This window comes from Pan troglodytes, chromosome 9 (assembly GCF_028858775.2).
Source record: "Pan troglodytes isolate AG18354 chromosome 9, NHGRI_mPanTro3-v2.0_pri, whole genome shotgun sequence".
Lineage (NCBI taxonomy): Eukaryota > Metazoa > Chordata > Mammalia > Primates > Hominidae > Pan > Pan troglodytes.
In genome coordinates, this window is record NC_072407.2 from 37,611,937 (window position 1) to 37,628,506 (window position 16,570).

Genomic DNA, 16,570 nt, shown 5'->3' on the forward strand with positions numbered 1-16,570 from the left:
CCTTGGTTTTATTCTGACAGAGATGAAGCCTTCAGAGGGTTCTGGTCAGGGGAAGAATGCCATCTGGTTACCTTCTGCAAAGTTTATCCATCCTGGTTACTGGTGGAATATGTATTTTAGGGATAGAGGGAGAAGAGGGAAAGCTCAGAGGTGGAAGGTTGTTTAGAAGGTCTGTAAGTTATCTATTGCCATGTAACAAATTACCCCAGCACCTAGCAACCTGAAATTTATTATCTGCATTTATTATCTCATATCATATCTGTGGGTAAGGAATTTAGGACTGGTTTAGCTGGGTCATTCTGGCTCAGGGTCTCATGAGGTCATAGTCAAGATGTTGGCCTGAGCTGTCATCTAGAGTCTTAACTGGCAAAAACCAATAGATGTTGGCATGGATGTGGTGAAAAGGGAACGCTTATACATTGCTGGTGAGAATGTAAATTAGTACAACCCCTATGCAAAACAGTACAGAGATTCCTTAAAGAAGTAAAAGTAGATCTACTATTTGATCCAGCAGTCAATCCCACTCCTGGGTATCTACCCAAATGAAAAGAAGTATTATATGAAAAAAGACACTTGCACATGTGTGTTTATAGCAGCACAATTCACAATTGCAAAGATAGGGAACCAACCTAAGTGCCCATCGACCAATAAAGAAAATGTAGTATATATACACCATGGAATACACTACTCAGCCATAAGAAGAAATGAAATAATGTCTTTTGCAGCAACTTGGATGGAGCTAGAGGCCATTATTCTAAGTGAAGTAACTCAGGAATGGAAAACCAAATACTATATATTCTCACTCATAAGTGGGAGCTAAGCTATGAGGACACAAAGACACACAGAGTGATATAATGGACTTTGGGGACAGAGGAGAGGGTGAGAGGGGAGTGAGGGATAAAAGACTACATATTGGGTACAGGATACACTACTTACGTGACGGGTACACTAAAATCTCAGAATTTACCACTATAGAATTCGTCTGTGTAACCAAAAATCGCTTGAACCCCAAAAGCTATTGAAGTTTAAAAAAGAGAAAAATAAAAATAAAAAATAAAGTCTTGACTGGGGCTTGCAGGATGGTCACTCATGGCTCTTGACAAGGGGCTTCAGATCCTTGCCACATGGACCTTTCCATAGGACTGCTTCAAGGTCCTCAGAATGTGGCAGCTGGCTTTCTTTAGAGTAAGTGATCGGAGAGAGAGCAAGGTGGAAGTCATGAGTTTTTGTTTTGTTTTTTTTGTTTTGTTTTTTTACAACTAAGCCTTGGAAGTAACACGTTGTCATTTCTGTAGTTTCCTGTTGGTTACACAGGTCAGTCCCATTCATCCTGGGTATGAATATCAGGGGGTGAGAATTCTTAGGAGCCACCTTATTGGCTGGCTTTCGTAGATGGCTTGTATAGCAAGTGTCCAGGTGGCAGATGATGGTGGCCAGGCCAGAGCTGCCCAGCAAAACTACATCTAAAAATATGGATGCATCTGGTAACACATTCAAATAGAGATTTTCCTCTCTCATTGGCTGCTTGGTGGCCTGCTATTTGCAAATCAGCCCACAGAACTTAAAAAAAAATCCAATTATAACCCATTGTTAGACTCTGAAGTGTTTTAGCCACTTTGTAAAAATAACAATTTACTTGGCTTAATTTGACAAATCTTCTGTGATTATGATAAGTGACAGAATGATACAAACTATGTGTTTCTCAATAATTTAAATAACATCCCAATCTCTCAAGCAGACAGGAGGAAAGATGAATACACTGCTATTACATTCATATTTTATATAACACCTCTTTTCCTCCTAAAGTGTCTACTGGTTTAGTTGTTTGAATAGGCTTAATGTATCTCTTGCCTAGCCATGCTCAATAAGCTGTCTTTCTTATAGTTACTTAATGGGAATATGCTTTAAGAACAAGTAAATCAGCAAGATACCAGGGGCCCTGGAACTTCTGTCAGCTTAGTTATGGAAGCTCAAGGCAGACTGGTGTCTTTTAGCAATTGCAGCAGAATTATCTGTCAGAAGGGAGGATTAATTTAACAGAGCGTAGGTAGAAATCCTTCTACTTAATTAGGGGAGTTGTCTGTAGCTTCAAATTAGTTTCTCTGGCGGAATTTTCGTAGCTTTCTTTTATTTTAGACAAATAAACCAAAACCCAAATCACTGGGGAAACAACCTTCAGAAGAGGAAAAAAAAAAAGTGTCAGCCACTCTAACTGTGGCTTGTTGACCAAGAAAGACTTGTTACTTTAACATCTTGTAAAGATTGGTAGCATTGCTGTCTGAGCCTGAACTGAATGCTGTTAGTCTGAGGATTGTCGGATTTTAAGGATAGTTACAAGGTTTGGCCAAACTCACTTTTCTCACCTCCAACTCAAACATAGAGAAAGAAGTTACTTTTTAATTTTTTTCAACTGTCTTATGTCATAGTTTTGAAAGAATGGTTCTTACTGTTTAAATTCAAACCTCTACAGTTCTTTCCTACCCATTGATAAGGCAATGGAGGGATAAATCATACAGATCTTAAATTTAAAGGAAAACCGCTAGCAGTAGTGAGTCCTTGGCACAGAAGCAGATGCTGTCGTTTCTGAGGTTGTTTTGAGTAAAGTAATGTCCTTAGGCTGTGAGTCTCACATAAATTCTCCTGGGATCACACAGCTCCCCAACATCATAAAATCGATGTGTTTATGTTGTGCTTCAGTGCCAGCGAGTGATGAAGAGGAGGGAGCGGTTCTATTTGACAACTCCAGCAAGGTGGCCGCTGAACCCTTTGACACATCTTCTGGGTCTGTGCAGCTCATTGCCATAAAACCCACAGCCCTCCCCATGGTGCCCCCCACCTCGGACAGGAGCCAGGAGTCATCGGCAGTCCTCAACGGCGAGGTAAGTGCCTGGAGACCCAGGGCAGGAGATGGTCCGGCCAGACTTGGGAAATTCGGACGAAGGAACAACACCTGTGAATACTGGGTGCAGATTGCACCTAGGGCCGTATAGGTCATTTTTACCTCTGCATGTACCAGGCCTCTGCAGAATGAATCAGGACACAAGTCACCCAAAATGAATTTGTTGGGTGATGTTTTCAGAGCACTTCCTATGTTCATTAAAAGCCCAGAAGGAACTGTTAAAAAAAATGTGATTATGAAGAGAAGCATCAGGCGTTCTGCTCCCCGACCCCCTCTCACACACAGCCTTTTGCCTTTCTTGGTGACACTCCTAAACTGTCCATTGTGGGATGTTGCTTGTAGTGGGGATGGAAGGGGCTTGAATTGAGAGGGAACCAGGGAAGATAACGTCATATGGACAGGGATGTGGGCCACTCTGGGGACTTTGAAATGACATTTATTCCTTTGAGCAAACTTGAAACAACTCATTGGCTGCTTCCAGAAAGCTATCAATGGATATCATGATGTTAATCAACTTTCCTAAGAGTCTGAAGAAAAAAAATTGTAACATTCACCATAGAGTGATGATTTCATCAAAGAAAATTAGATAGATAGATAGATAGATGCCAGAAGTTGGGTAAAAATTATCTGCATTTCCTTCATCTTCAGCAGCAGAATGGCCAGTGGATTGCAAATGTTTATGAACTTTAAGAAGATGCATTTGGACCCTACATGTGAACATTTACATTACATGTGTGCCCAAGCATGTGCACACACATGCTCTTAATTTTTCTCTGTTCTTAAGCTGTCAGGTTGGTTGTTAATTTCATTTGTTTATACCCAGCTATTTTTACCTGCAAGAGGTGGGAGATTTCCAAAGTTTTAGTCTTTTTCCCATCACACCTCAAGGAACATGCTATGGCCCTATAAAACCAGTTATTGTAAATACGCAGCATCTGGGCCACTTATAAAAGCATTTTATAAACCCAACTCAGGAAGCAACTCTTGTTTTCTGGGCAGAAAGACTGAGATGGCCTAAAGATGTGATGGGTAAACCTTCATTGATTTAAAAAAAATAACTGGTTGTGGACGTACAGAGCACTTCTCTTTCAATCTCTTCATTTTTTAAACCAACAAGCTGAAGCTTGAGGGGTCCAGTGGCTTGTTCAAAGTCACACGGCAGGTTATGGTGACAGCCATGAGGTTGAGGTCCCCTGACTTCCTGTCCAGTGCTCCTTTCCTCTCTTTTACTTACTACAGCCTATCAGAGAATAATAGCATTGTGCTTAAAAGAGTATGGATTCTCAAGCCATGCCTCAGGGGTTTGAACCTCAGATCTTTTACTTACTGTGTGACCTTAAGCATGTTAGTTCATTTCTCTGTGCCTCAGTATCTCCGTTTATAAAATAGGGCTGCTGTGAAGATCAAATTGTTTAATATATGTAAATTACTTAGACTAGTGCCTGGCACACAATAAGCACTTTGATGATGATGATGATGATGATGATTATTATTATTATTATTATTATTATTACTGTTGTTGTTATCACCACCCGTTAGACAGCCAGTGAAGAAAGATCATGTATTTTATGCCCCTTGGCTCTACAATTTGAGAATCTGAATGTCTTCTCAAAACCAGTCACAGTCATTGAATTTTCTCTTGGGCACAATTCTGCCACCAGACATGCAAACCCCATAATTAGAGGCCTCTGAGGTTGACACTAATGCATTGATAACTGCTGTTGATTTGGACCCTCTGCTCAGTTATGGATACATGTGATGGCCACTAGGCCTGGATCTTTTCATCCCAGCTTAATGATGTGAATGTCATAGAGACAGATTCCAAATCTGGGATAGATTCAATTTATCACCCCCTTTTCCTCCCAGGCCCATCACCTTGTCAAAGAAGGAGAGCAAATCAGCATCTTCCTTGTCCAGAAATGGATGCTGTATTTTGGTAGTTAAAGGAATGGACCTTGCTGGCATTTGGATTGGAAGAGAGCCCTGAACTGTTCTGTATAATTTGCTGCCTTGTGGAGCCTGACACAGATTGTCTTGTAATTTTCTTCCTCCTTCTATTATGGGTGGCTGGTTTAAATGAAGAAAGCACAACCCAGAATCCATACGTTTTTCTTTTGTAAATTACACGACATTCTTTTAAAGATTATTTTTAAGAAAGCATAATAAAAACAGAAAGTTCGGAAACGTTGGTGTGACATTCTCATCACTTGTTACTTATTTAGCACAGTCACCTGCTTATATCTCCAACAGTTTGCAAGGTACATTAGCCACGTTCCCTTCTGAAAGACCAGACTGCCTTTGCCCTATAGGGCAGGACCTGGTTCATGTTAGTGGCCATACAAGGCTTCAAAATTACATATCTCTTAAGAAAGGCATGGATTTACAAAAACATGCTGTCAGATGCAGGTTGACAGTGTGGAAAGGCGTTGGGAGCAGCTGCTTCCCCTTCCACCCTGTCTGCCCCAGCTCAGCCTCTTCAGGAACTTGCTGTCTTATCTAGCTGGACACCAGCTGAAGGGCAGCGAAGGCCACTGGGTTCCCCAGGACTGGAGCTAGACTCAGGGCACTGAGAACTGGCGGAGGCACCCACACAGAGGAACCAAAAGGGTATAGGCATAATTAAGGCCGAGCCACATTGCTAAGAGCACGGAGTCAGGCCTAGGCCTGAACAGAGACAGGACAGACTAGGGAGAAGGAGGCCTTGGAGGAAGGTCTCAGGTGATTCAGGTGAGTGCCACGCTCCACAGTATCTGTAGTCTACTGTTGTGGGCTTGTCTCAGAATGGGATGCAGGTGGGCCTGGCTAGCTCAGAGGCCCGGAGGTGATGCCTGTGATGGCTTTTTTAGAAGTGATAACCTCCTGGTGAAAGTCTCCCACCTGCCAGCCCCACTGGGTCAGGTTTGGGCCTGAGACTGTCTCTCTCCCCAGGTGAACAAAGCCCTGAAGCAGAAGTCAGACATCGAGCACTATCGGAACAAGCTGCGCCTCAAAGCCAAGAGGAAGGGATATTACGACTTCCCTGCAGTGGAGACGAGCAAGGGTCTGACCGAAAGAAAAAAGATGTATGAAAAAGCCCCGAAGGAAATGGAGCATGTTTTGGATCCAGATTCAGAACTCTGTGCTCCATTCACCGAGTCTAAAAACAGGTGCAGTCTCTAAGGGATTCTGTAAAGGGTGCTGTATCATTGGTGGGATAAGGGCAGGCCTTGGGCAGTATATCCTGGTTCCTTATCTGGTACTGTAGGATTGTGATCTTTGCAGTCCACTGATTTGTACCATGCTGGTCTGTGCAAGCAGGTGCTCTATAATGAGTCTGAAAGAGAGTAACATTAAAGCCATTAAAAAAAAAAATACTTGGGCAAACAACCATAATTGTCCATTAGCTTAATGGTATTTTCAAACCAGTTGCTTTTTCAGAGCTGAATGAAGATTATAATTATCACCTACCTAATGGTGCAACTTCCAGATCAAGGGACATTGTATTGTTCAATTGTTTTAGAGAGGCTCTTGCATAAGAAAACCAAATTTCATGCTGCACCTTTTCATTCAGCCTCAGTAAGTACTTACTGCACAGGTGCTCAGAGCTCCATGCTGGTTTATCTCATCCATTCACAGACTTGTTCATTTATTCAACATATATTGTCACCTGCTATGTATTAGGTACCATTCAAGATGCTGAATGCTGTCATGCTCATGTGGGCTTATTCATTCATTCAATTCAAATTCCTTCAACATTTAATTGTGGACAAGACAGTCCTATTGCTGCTCTTATGGAACTTAGGGTCTAATGGGAGAGAAAGAATCACCCCAAAAGTTTATTAATGACAAGTGTGGTAGGTGTTTGAAGTATGAGGTGCTGTAACGATCTAAAAGGGAGTCCTGTCCCAGCAAGGAAGGGCTAAGCCAGATGGTTTAAATTGGCATCTGTCTTAGTTCTTTTTGTGCTGCTATCACAGAATACCTGAGACTGGGTAATTTGTAATGAACAGAAACATATTTTCTCACAGTTCTGGAGGCTGGGAAGTCCAAGATCAAGGTGCCAGCATCTGGCAGGGCCTCCTTGCTGCATCATCCCATGGCAGAAGGCAGAGGGCAAAGAGAGAGCAAGAGCAGGCCAAATAATTCCACCCATGAGGAGGAGCCCTCATGGCCCTGTCACCTCCCAAATGTCCCACCTCCTGACACCACCATGACAGGAACCAAATTTCAACATGAGGTTTGGAGGGGAAAAACATTCAACCATGGCTGCAGCCTTCCAAGCTTTGTTGCTGACTAAGCAGAGTGATTTCACATGCACGGTCAAAGGCAGAGGTTAGTGAACCCAAACATGTCCACCTTTCTTCCTTTCCTACCTACCCGAAGCACTTTCATGATTTGAGGCCACCTCTTTCCCATACACAGTCTCCTTGGTGACTTCCCTCTGGCTTTGAGCATGCTCCCACCCCGACATGCCACAGAGCCATGACAGACACATTCTCCACAGACTGGGAGCCACAGGGCAGTTTCTGGCCTGAGTAAGTACTTATTAAAAGCAAAAATGACTTTGTGACAGGCTTGGATCAAAGCGACAGAATCAAGCTGGGAGGTGGGGCTAAATTTTATGAATTGGATCAACATAATTTATTTTCAATAAAGAAAAGAGGAAATTCTCAGCCAGTGCTTAATTTACCATGCTTCTAATTAGGCTTGGTTGGTATGACAAGCTATTGATATCAAATCACACCATGACAGGGTTCACAATGCATGTGTCACTGTGTTAATACCTGTAGAAAAAAAAGAAAAAAGTTGGGGAGTTTATAGGGAGGCTGATTGGTTCTTTAGCTTTTATTTTGTACTTCAGGGAGTTTTACTTCGGTGGTCTTTGGGATGGGAGCTGGGATGGGAGCTGCTTTTCCTGGATTTCATGCTGACACTCAGGGGAAATGAATCAAAGCCACAAAATCAAGGTGAGAGGTGGGGCTAAATTTTATGAATTGCGTTAACATAATCATTTTCATGTACAAATTAAAGAAACTTAGGAAGTTACTTGAGAAACAAAAATTTCAGTTAAGGCTTTTTATGAAAAGAGAATGAACGAAGAATGAACCAAACTTGTTTCTGTAGAGAGGCATCACCTCTGCCTAGCACAGGTGCAGGCCAGATTCTTGGGGCCTTTTGATGACCTGCTAATGCCACGTGTATTGTAGCTAATTCTCAGCAAATGTTCATTGAAGAAATGGTTTCATGATCATAAAGCACCAAAAACAACTTTTAAAACATTTTTGACCAGTTAAGGGGAAAATATGGAGAGCCTTAAACTGGGTGGGCTAGGAATAGGAATGGAGAGAGGATCAGCCAGAGATGAGAATGGGGAGGGACAGACAGAAAAAAAGAGAGTGACAACCTCGGTAAGCTCGGAGGTATTATTCTTGACACACTCTGCTGTTGACTCCAGAGACTGCTGACTGTTTATCTGCTATCACAGGTTAGAGTTACCTGTTAATTACTGTTCACAGTATAACCCTCCAGAGGTTCTGCTTTCAGTGACCAAGCCACAGCAGGACAAGTGAAGGAATCATGCTCTAGTCCAGAGGTAGCATCAGTGTATTAGGCCAGTCTCTTTTTATTTTTTTATTTTTGTAGAGATGGGGTTTTGCCATGTTGCTCAGGCTGGTCTCAAACTCCTGGGCTCAAGCAGTCCTCCTGCCTTGGCCTCCCAGAGTGCTGGGATTACAGGCGTGAGCCACTGCGCCCAGCCAACCATTCTTGCATTGCTATAAAAAATACCTGAGACTGGGTAGTTTTTTTTTTTTTTTCTTTTCTTTTAGGTTTGAAGTTACATGTGCAGGTTTGTTATATCGATAAACTTCTGTCATGGGGTTGGTTGTATGGATTATTTCATCACTCAGGTATTAAACCTATTAGCCAATAATTATTTTTTCTGCCCTCTCCCTCCTTTTACCCTACACCCTGAAGTATACCCCAGTGTCGGTTGTTCCATTTATATTCATGAATTCTCATCATTTAGCACCCACTTATAAGTGAGAACATATGGTATTTGGTTTTCTGTTCCTGTATTAGTTTGCTAAGGATAATAGCCTCCAACTCCATCCATGTTTCTGCAAAAGACATGATCTTGTTCTTTATTATGGCTGCATAGTATTCCATGGTGTATATGTATCACATTTTTTTTCATCCAGTCTGTCATTTATGGGCATTTAGGTTGATTCCATATCTTTGCAATTGTGAACAGTGCAGCAGTGAACATTCTCATGCATGTGTCTTTATGGTGGAATGATTTCTGTTCCTCTGGGTATATAATAGTAATGGAATTGCTGGCTCAAATGGTAGTTCTGTTCTTAGCTCTTTAAGGAATTGCCATACTGCTTTCCACAATGGTTGAACTAATTTACACTCCCACCAACAGTGTATAAGAGTTCCCTTTTTCCTGTAACCTCACCAGCATCTACTATTTTTTGACTTTTTAATCATAGCCATTCTTACTGGTATGAGATGGTACCTCATTTTGGTTTTGATTTGCGTTTCTCTTGTGATCAGTGATACTGAGCTTTTTTCATATGCTTGTTGGCCACATGTATATCTTCTTTTGAAAAGGAGACTGGGTAATTTATAAAGAAAAGAGGTTTAATTGGCTCACAGTTCTGCAGGCTGTGGAAGCAAAGCACCAGCATCTTCTTAGGCCTCAAGGAGCTTTTACTCATGGTGGAAGGAAAAGCAGAAGCAAAAGAGATCTGGGGCAGGGAGATGCCATACACTCTTAAACAACCAGATCTCGCGAGAACTCACTGTCACAGGGACAGCACCAACCCATGAGGGATCCACCCCCATGATCCAGTCACCTCCCACCAGGCCCCACCTCCAACACTGGGGATTACATTTCAACATGAGATATGGGTGGAGACAAATATCCAAACTAGATCAATCAGTAACCAGAATTTTACCTTAAGACCTAAATTAAATCAAATAAAAGACAAAGTTTAGTTTCCAAATGTTGACTCATCACTAAATCTTTTAAAATCATTTTCAGAGTCTTAAAAAAATCAGAACACTTCATTTTTACATTATAAACTCTTACCCAGAGACACAAAGTACATAACATAATTGAGATGGTTGCTGTTGGCGGCCCCAGTCCATGCCCTCAGCTCTCCCTGAGCCTGTCCAGGCCAGCAGCATCCTACTTGCTACAGGCATCTGTGACTCCAACTTAAAGGCTTTTTCTCGGCAGCCACCAACCAGAAGTGTCATGTAGTTAAGACACTGTGGAGCATCCTCAGTCCATAACAGATGGAAACTGATGGATAAATACCCCTGGCAAGGGAACTGGAAGCATAAGTTACACTGTTGCAATAACTACATTTTCTAGTTTCTATATTTGATGATTTGGACATCTGGGGCCTTGCTGACCCCAGAGAAACTGTCCTCCCCAGGCTACTGTCCTCCCCAGGCTAATAAAGGACTCACCGGCAAACATGCCTTTCATGTGCAAAGCAGCCATTGCAGAGGCCAAACATGAACTGCCTGCTCTATATGGTCTCACAGGGCTCTCCACCCTGAGTCACTGTCTGTCTGCCCTGATTACCCCAGGGCCAGGTACCAGACAACTCAGGACAGCCCTTGTGCCCCAGAATCTGCCAAAGGTATTCAATCAAAATTAGTCACACTCCCCTGTGGTATGGCCTGTTCCCTCCTCTTGGGATCTGTGAGTGTAACAAGCCATGTATATATATATATGTATATATATATATATGTGTATATATATATATGTATATATATATGTGTATATATATGTATATATATATGTGTATATATATATATGTATATATATATATGTGTGTATATATATATATATATATTTTTTTTTTTTTTTTTTTTTTTTTTTTTGGTGTGGGGGCTCGGGGAGATGGAGTCTCCCTCTGTTGCCAGGCTGGAGTGCTGTGGCGCTATCTCGGCTCACTGCAACCTCTGACTCCCTGGTCCAAGTGATTCTCCTGCCTCAGCTTCCCGAGTAGCTGGGATTACAGGCACGCGCCAGCACGCCCAGCTAATTTTTGTATTTTTAATAGAGACGGGGTTTCACCATGTTGGGCAGGATGGTCTCAATCTCCTGACCTCTTGATTGGCTTGCCTCAGCCTCCCAAATTGCTGGGATTACCACAGTGCTGGGATAAGCCACAGTGCCCGGCCTCAAGCTATATTTTTAATGGCAGTCTTGTCCTGATCTATTGGCCATGCCATACCTAAATAATAAAACCTACCTTTTAAAACAACTGTCTCCCACACTTTTCCAGTGGGCTTGAGCCTCCGTTACCCAAAACACAAATCTACTCCATATCATACCCTTTATTGATTTTCCTTCCTTCCCTCTGTCATTTCCCCACTCCCCAGCTAGTGCTTCCTGGAGCCACCTCCCAAATAAATGACTTACACTCAAATCATTCTAGAACCTGCTTCTAGGGAACCCAACGTAAGGTAATAATATATAAAGATGGAGTTGCTCTGATGGAAGCTGGGCCTCCTCCCGCTCCTCAGTCCTTCCCAGGCCATCTGTATGGAACCCCGGGGTTCCATAGAAAGAGAACATAATTTGAGAGTTACTTTCTTAAACTGTATTGGGATTAACCAGCAAGTAAAACTCATCATTACCCACCCAGCAGTATTTTCAGAGGTAAAAAAACTTAGTTCTCAAGTTTGTATGCTTCAAAATGTATTGCCTTTAAAAAGTATATAGCAAAATATCAACAAGAAATGAATATACCTAATGGGATGCTATCTTATTAAAACAGGTAATTTCTCTACCTGAGAGTCTAATTTATTTTTACATAGATGCTTGCACACCAGGCCTGCATTGGTGGTCTGGAAATTGAAATCCATGTTAAACAGCAGCCTTTAAGCTGTATATTTTAAGGGGATGTTGCCTCCGAGACAAAAGTAGACTGGTATGCACTTCAATGTCGACACTGTTACCTACATTTACAGTTCTTGACAGGGCTTACACACTCTCGCTATTGTACTTCTGACACTTGCAAAATAACCTACTTAAGTGTCAATTGCTAATCTTAGTATTTACTCCACCACCACCCTTATTAGTAAATCTTTTCTAAATGGGCTAATTGATAATCTCAAGACAGTTGTAAAGTCTGCCTTTTCCCAAAAATGATGTGTAATTAGGTCAAGGATGAGAATTCCTCTCGAGTCTGCAGAAGGTGTGAATCACTAGGAGCAGATTGTTTCAACAGCTCACTGAGGTTGTGCTTCCCTAAAGGAAGCCTCTAATTGCAGATAGCTATAGGGCACAGTTTATACTATTAGCTTGTGAGTGCCGTTATTAGAGTTAGTCAGACTTCTTTGGGCTGCAAATGATGGAAATCCAGCACAAACTGGTTAAATAAAAGGGGAATATATTATTGAGCATTACTGAAAGGTCCAGGCTTCGGCATGGCTGGGTCCAGGGGTCAGATGATGTCTCCTATGTTAGATCTTGCTCTCTTTTCACTCTCTGCTGCCCCCATTTTCAGGCAGGCTCTTACCTCATGGTGACAAACCGGCTGCCAGCAACTCCTGGCATATATCCTATCTTCTTAGAAATCCCAATACCAAGAGAACGCCTCTTTCCTAGTTGCCCTAGCAAAAGCCCTGAGACTCAGTCCCACCAGAACAACTCAGGTCAGATGCCCAGCCCCTGACCCATCACTGTGGCCATGGGGATGTGATGCTGGGATTGGTCCAGCCTGAATCACATGCCTACCCCTGGAGGAAAGGGAGCCCCCAAGTGACATCATGATGCTCTTACCAAAGGAAGGTTATCACAGGTAATAGGCAAGCAAAGGCAACAGATGCTCTTTGAGCAGGTATAAGCTCTTCATGGTGAAGGTCTAGAACCAGTGGTGTCTGCTGTATTCCCAAGGCTAATGGCAAGGGTAATGCTTTGCCTTAGAATTCTACTGCCTCTCCTAGACTATGTATGATTGTAATTCTGTGACTAACTTACTGTGTGTCTATGAAAAAAAATGTGTAAGCCTGCCAGGTTTCTAGGGCTTCCCACATAGTCACTGGGAAGAAATAATACAGTCTCTTCACCTTCAACCCATGAATAGCTAGAATCTTAGAATAGAGACATTACATAGGTGGTGTTGGCGGGCACAGAGGCTCACACCTGTAACCGCAGCACTTTGGGAGGCTGAGGTGGGCAGATCTCTTGAGCCCCAGAGTTCGAGACCAGCCTGGGCAACATGGTGAAACCCTGTCTCTACAAAAATTACAAAAAAATTAGCCTAGCTTTGTGGTATGTGCCTGTAGACCCAGCTACTCAGGAGGGTGAGATGGAAGCATCACCTAATCCAAGGAGGTCAAGGCTGCAGTGAGGTTATACCACTGCACTCCAGCCAGGGTGACAGATTGAGATTCTATCAAAAAAAAAAAAAAAAAAAGGCAATGTTTGGAGAGTTTTCTGAAGATAGATAGTCTTAGAATGCAAGTTAATCACAGGGAGACTTATAGCTGGGTGAGAAGGAAGTGCTATCCCTTTGCCACCTTGCAGGGTCGTGTGGAACTCACTTGTCCCCAATAAGCCTCACCCCCACTTGTAAAATTACCTCTTGTGGAAGAAGAAAAGTGTAGCCAATCTCCTCACTATGTTGCTATTTACTTCCCACTCTTTGAAAAGATTTTTCTAATGACAAGTGGAGACAAGACAGGAGTGACAAATGTATGAATTTTTTAGCAGTAGCTGAGTGGAGTCCCTGAATGTGCTACTCCCTGGGCCTGAAATGCTCTGTGCCCAGATCAATGTGTGACTGGCTCCACTTAGGACTCAGCTGAATTGTCACCTCCCCAGAGAGGCCTTCCCTGATCATCCTATCTAAAGTTGTCTCCCATCCTAGTCCCCATTTGTCACAGCTTAATAGCACTTATCACTCTGAAATTACCATGTTAATTATCTGTCTCTCTCATTAGGATGTAATCTCTAGGAGAGGAGGGGCCATAATCTGTTTTGTTCACTGTGGATGTTCATCATCTTCCATGGTGCCTGGCACATAGTAGGCATTCGGTAAATGATGGAAGGCTGGATGGATGGATGGATGGATGGATGGATGGATGGATGGATAGGTAGGTGGGTGGATGGATGGATGGACGGATGGATAGATGGGTAGGTAGGTGGATGGATAGATGTGGATGGATGGACGGATGGATGGATGGATGGATGGATGGGTGGGTGGGTGGATGTGAGGGTGGATGAATGGATAAGCCCCAAATTACATCTGGGTTTATGGCGTCTTAGTCTGGAAGGAAATCTACTGTGGTAATAGCAGAAAAGAAATCTATCCACAGTCATAATGTTAAGCAGCCCACTAGCTACAGGGTTTATTAACACATCATAGAATCCTGCGTGTGAAACCAGAAAGAGTAAAAGGAACAGGAGGTTGCTGAGTTAACAAAGTCAACAAAGGCAAGTTTGTTCCCATCAGCGTTAGCTGTCCTAGAGGGTCAAGGGAGAACCCCTGGTCTTGCCATCAGCAGAATTTTAAATGAGGTTGCAATGTTGCAATTGACTGTAGTTACCTAGTTTCCATATGAAAGAACACTTACAGTTCAGCCAAATGATTACAGCATCTGGAAAAAAAAAATCTTTATTTCACTCTTTCTGCAGCCCCTTATATCCTGGGAATAAATGCCATCAATTCTGAGATTTGTGAGGCAAATCCAAACCCTTCATTGGTTGCCTGTACTTTGGATCAGTGGAGAATTCCATCTGTCAGGGCATTTGCTGCATCATAACAGTTGTTGAATTTTCTTCAGGCAACAGATGAAGAACTCTGTCTACCGAAGCCGGCAGTCTCTGAACAGCCCGAGTCCAGGGGAAACCGAGATGGACCTTCTGGTGACTCGGGAGCGACCCCGGCGTGGAATCCGCAACAGCGGATACGATGTGAGTCTCTGGTGGGCTGGGTAAATACAAGCTTTCCTTTCCCCTGAAGGCAAGGGGGATAGAGCGTCCCATTGTGTTTTGGTTTACCACATATTTGTGGAATTTTAAAAAGCACTAAAATGTTTTCTATTTTTTTATTACCTATTTTGCAAAGTAGGACTACTTGGAATGTGTCAGAGTAACAGATTATTGCTAAAAGGATCACGATTTCTGAATTGTGCCATGTTATGAATAGCACATTACGGACTTTAAACTCAATGGATATTCTAAATGCCCTTAATTTATTTTCCCCTCTGTCCTTAGAAACTCAGCAGGGACCATGGCCATGGGTTAGAACTCACTTGAACACAGGCTTCTTTTAATTCATAGCGATATTGAAAAGCTGGATTTGTTCCTGATTTCATAACTCCTCGGTATGCCATGGAAACAATGAGATGTCCAACAGGGCGGTTTGATAATTTCATGTGACAAAGCACATGCTTATGTTCAGTGACGTGACCAAGCTGCAGAGATTATTTTAATCCCGTCAGATTTCCCCAGATGAGGAGTTGCAATTTGGTGCCTCCTCTCCAGAACCCTGCACCCTGTGACTTGTCCTTGGACCCATGAGCTCAGGTGAATTGTCCTGTGCTGAGAGGTACAGTAATGCCTCACCCTGCCCCAGCATTTCACATGATCTTGAATCTACATCTAGGTTTGCGAACAGTGTTTCCTTCCCATTCCCCTAAAATGTTTCTCTAAATACAAATAAAATTTTTTCTTTAATAAGAGTTATAATTCAAATATATCTAGATAAACTTACGTTGTAATTTAAGAAGTTGTAGTTTGACACTTGGTTTTTTAAATATACCATGCTAATTGGAAAGCAACAATATTTTTCTCCCTCAGGATTAGTCATCTTTTGCCACAAAACCTTAAAATGGGATTTTTTAATGGTCCAATTAAAAACAGAGATATATTCTACGTAATTTGAATTTCTAATCACCTTCCTTATATTTAAACTTGATGTTTGTGTTAGTAGTGTTACCCTTATCTTTTGTTTCTTTTTCCTTTTTCATAAAACAGTTTGGTAGTTTAGTTTTATAAATTATAGATGCTTTGGGCAAATCTTTTATTTTTCCACTAGGTTAAATTATTCAATGTTAATTTTTCTCCTTATAAAAAAATATTTCCTATGTGAAATTCATTCAGCAATTTGATAATCAGCCTGTGATTAAAAATCAGGCATTGGAAGCTTCCAGTTAATCTTTCCCCACCAACAGTGAACCTTCTTCCTCGATGCTTGTTTAGTTTGGGGAACTTTTTCACCTGCTCAGGCATCTGAGACACAGTAGGATTCTCAATTTATTTCAAGATTGGCATTAATAGGGTTTTTTAGTGAGATTCTAGGCAGACACCTTGACAGTTGTGAGGAAATGGGTCAGAGGTTTCCCTATTAACCTTAAAAAGAGAACATTGCAGATCGTTTTTTAACCACAGTGACATGACTTGCAGCACTCACTTAGCATCTTTGGAATGTCATGTTAGCAACTTACCTAGAACAATAGAAAGAGACAGATAATTTTTAGGAGGAGATTGCTAACCCTTACAGACATGTATAAGTACACCAAGTACATGTTACTTTAGGGGAAGCCTGCTTTATTCTAATAGACTTCTTTAAAATAGATACTGCTTTGAGAAGTGCATGTGATCTCAAAAATATGATGATAAGCTCCCTTCAGAGAAAAATGATCATCTAGGGAATG

At 42.0% G+C, this 16,570-nt stretch overlaps 1 protein-coding gene across 5 annotated transcripts in view; it reads left to right on the forward strand.

The window, feature by feature from the left end:
* The window catches only part of KIAA1549L (KIAA1549 like), a 298,917-nt gene that overhangs the window by 228,728 nt on the left and 53,619 nt on the right, over nucleotides 1-16,570 (forward strand). For all 5 annotated transcript variants that reach the window (XM_063782837.1, XM_016920649.4, XM_016920651.4 and 2 more), the window contains 3 exons: nucleotides 2,698-2,879; nucleotides 5,828-6,045; nucleotides 14,696-14,825. In XM_063782837.1, coding sequence (XP_063638907.1) covers nucleotides 2,698-2,879; nucleotides 5,828-6,045; nucleotides 14,696-14,825 — 530 coding nt within the window. The remainder of the gene's footprint in view (nucleotides 1-2,697; nucleotides 2,880-5,827; nucleotides 6,046-14,695; nucleotides 14,826-16,570) is intronic.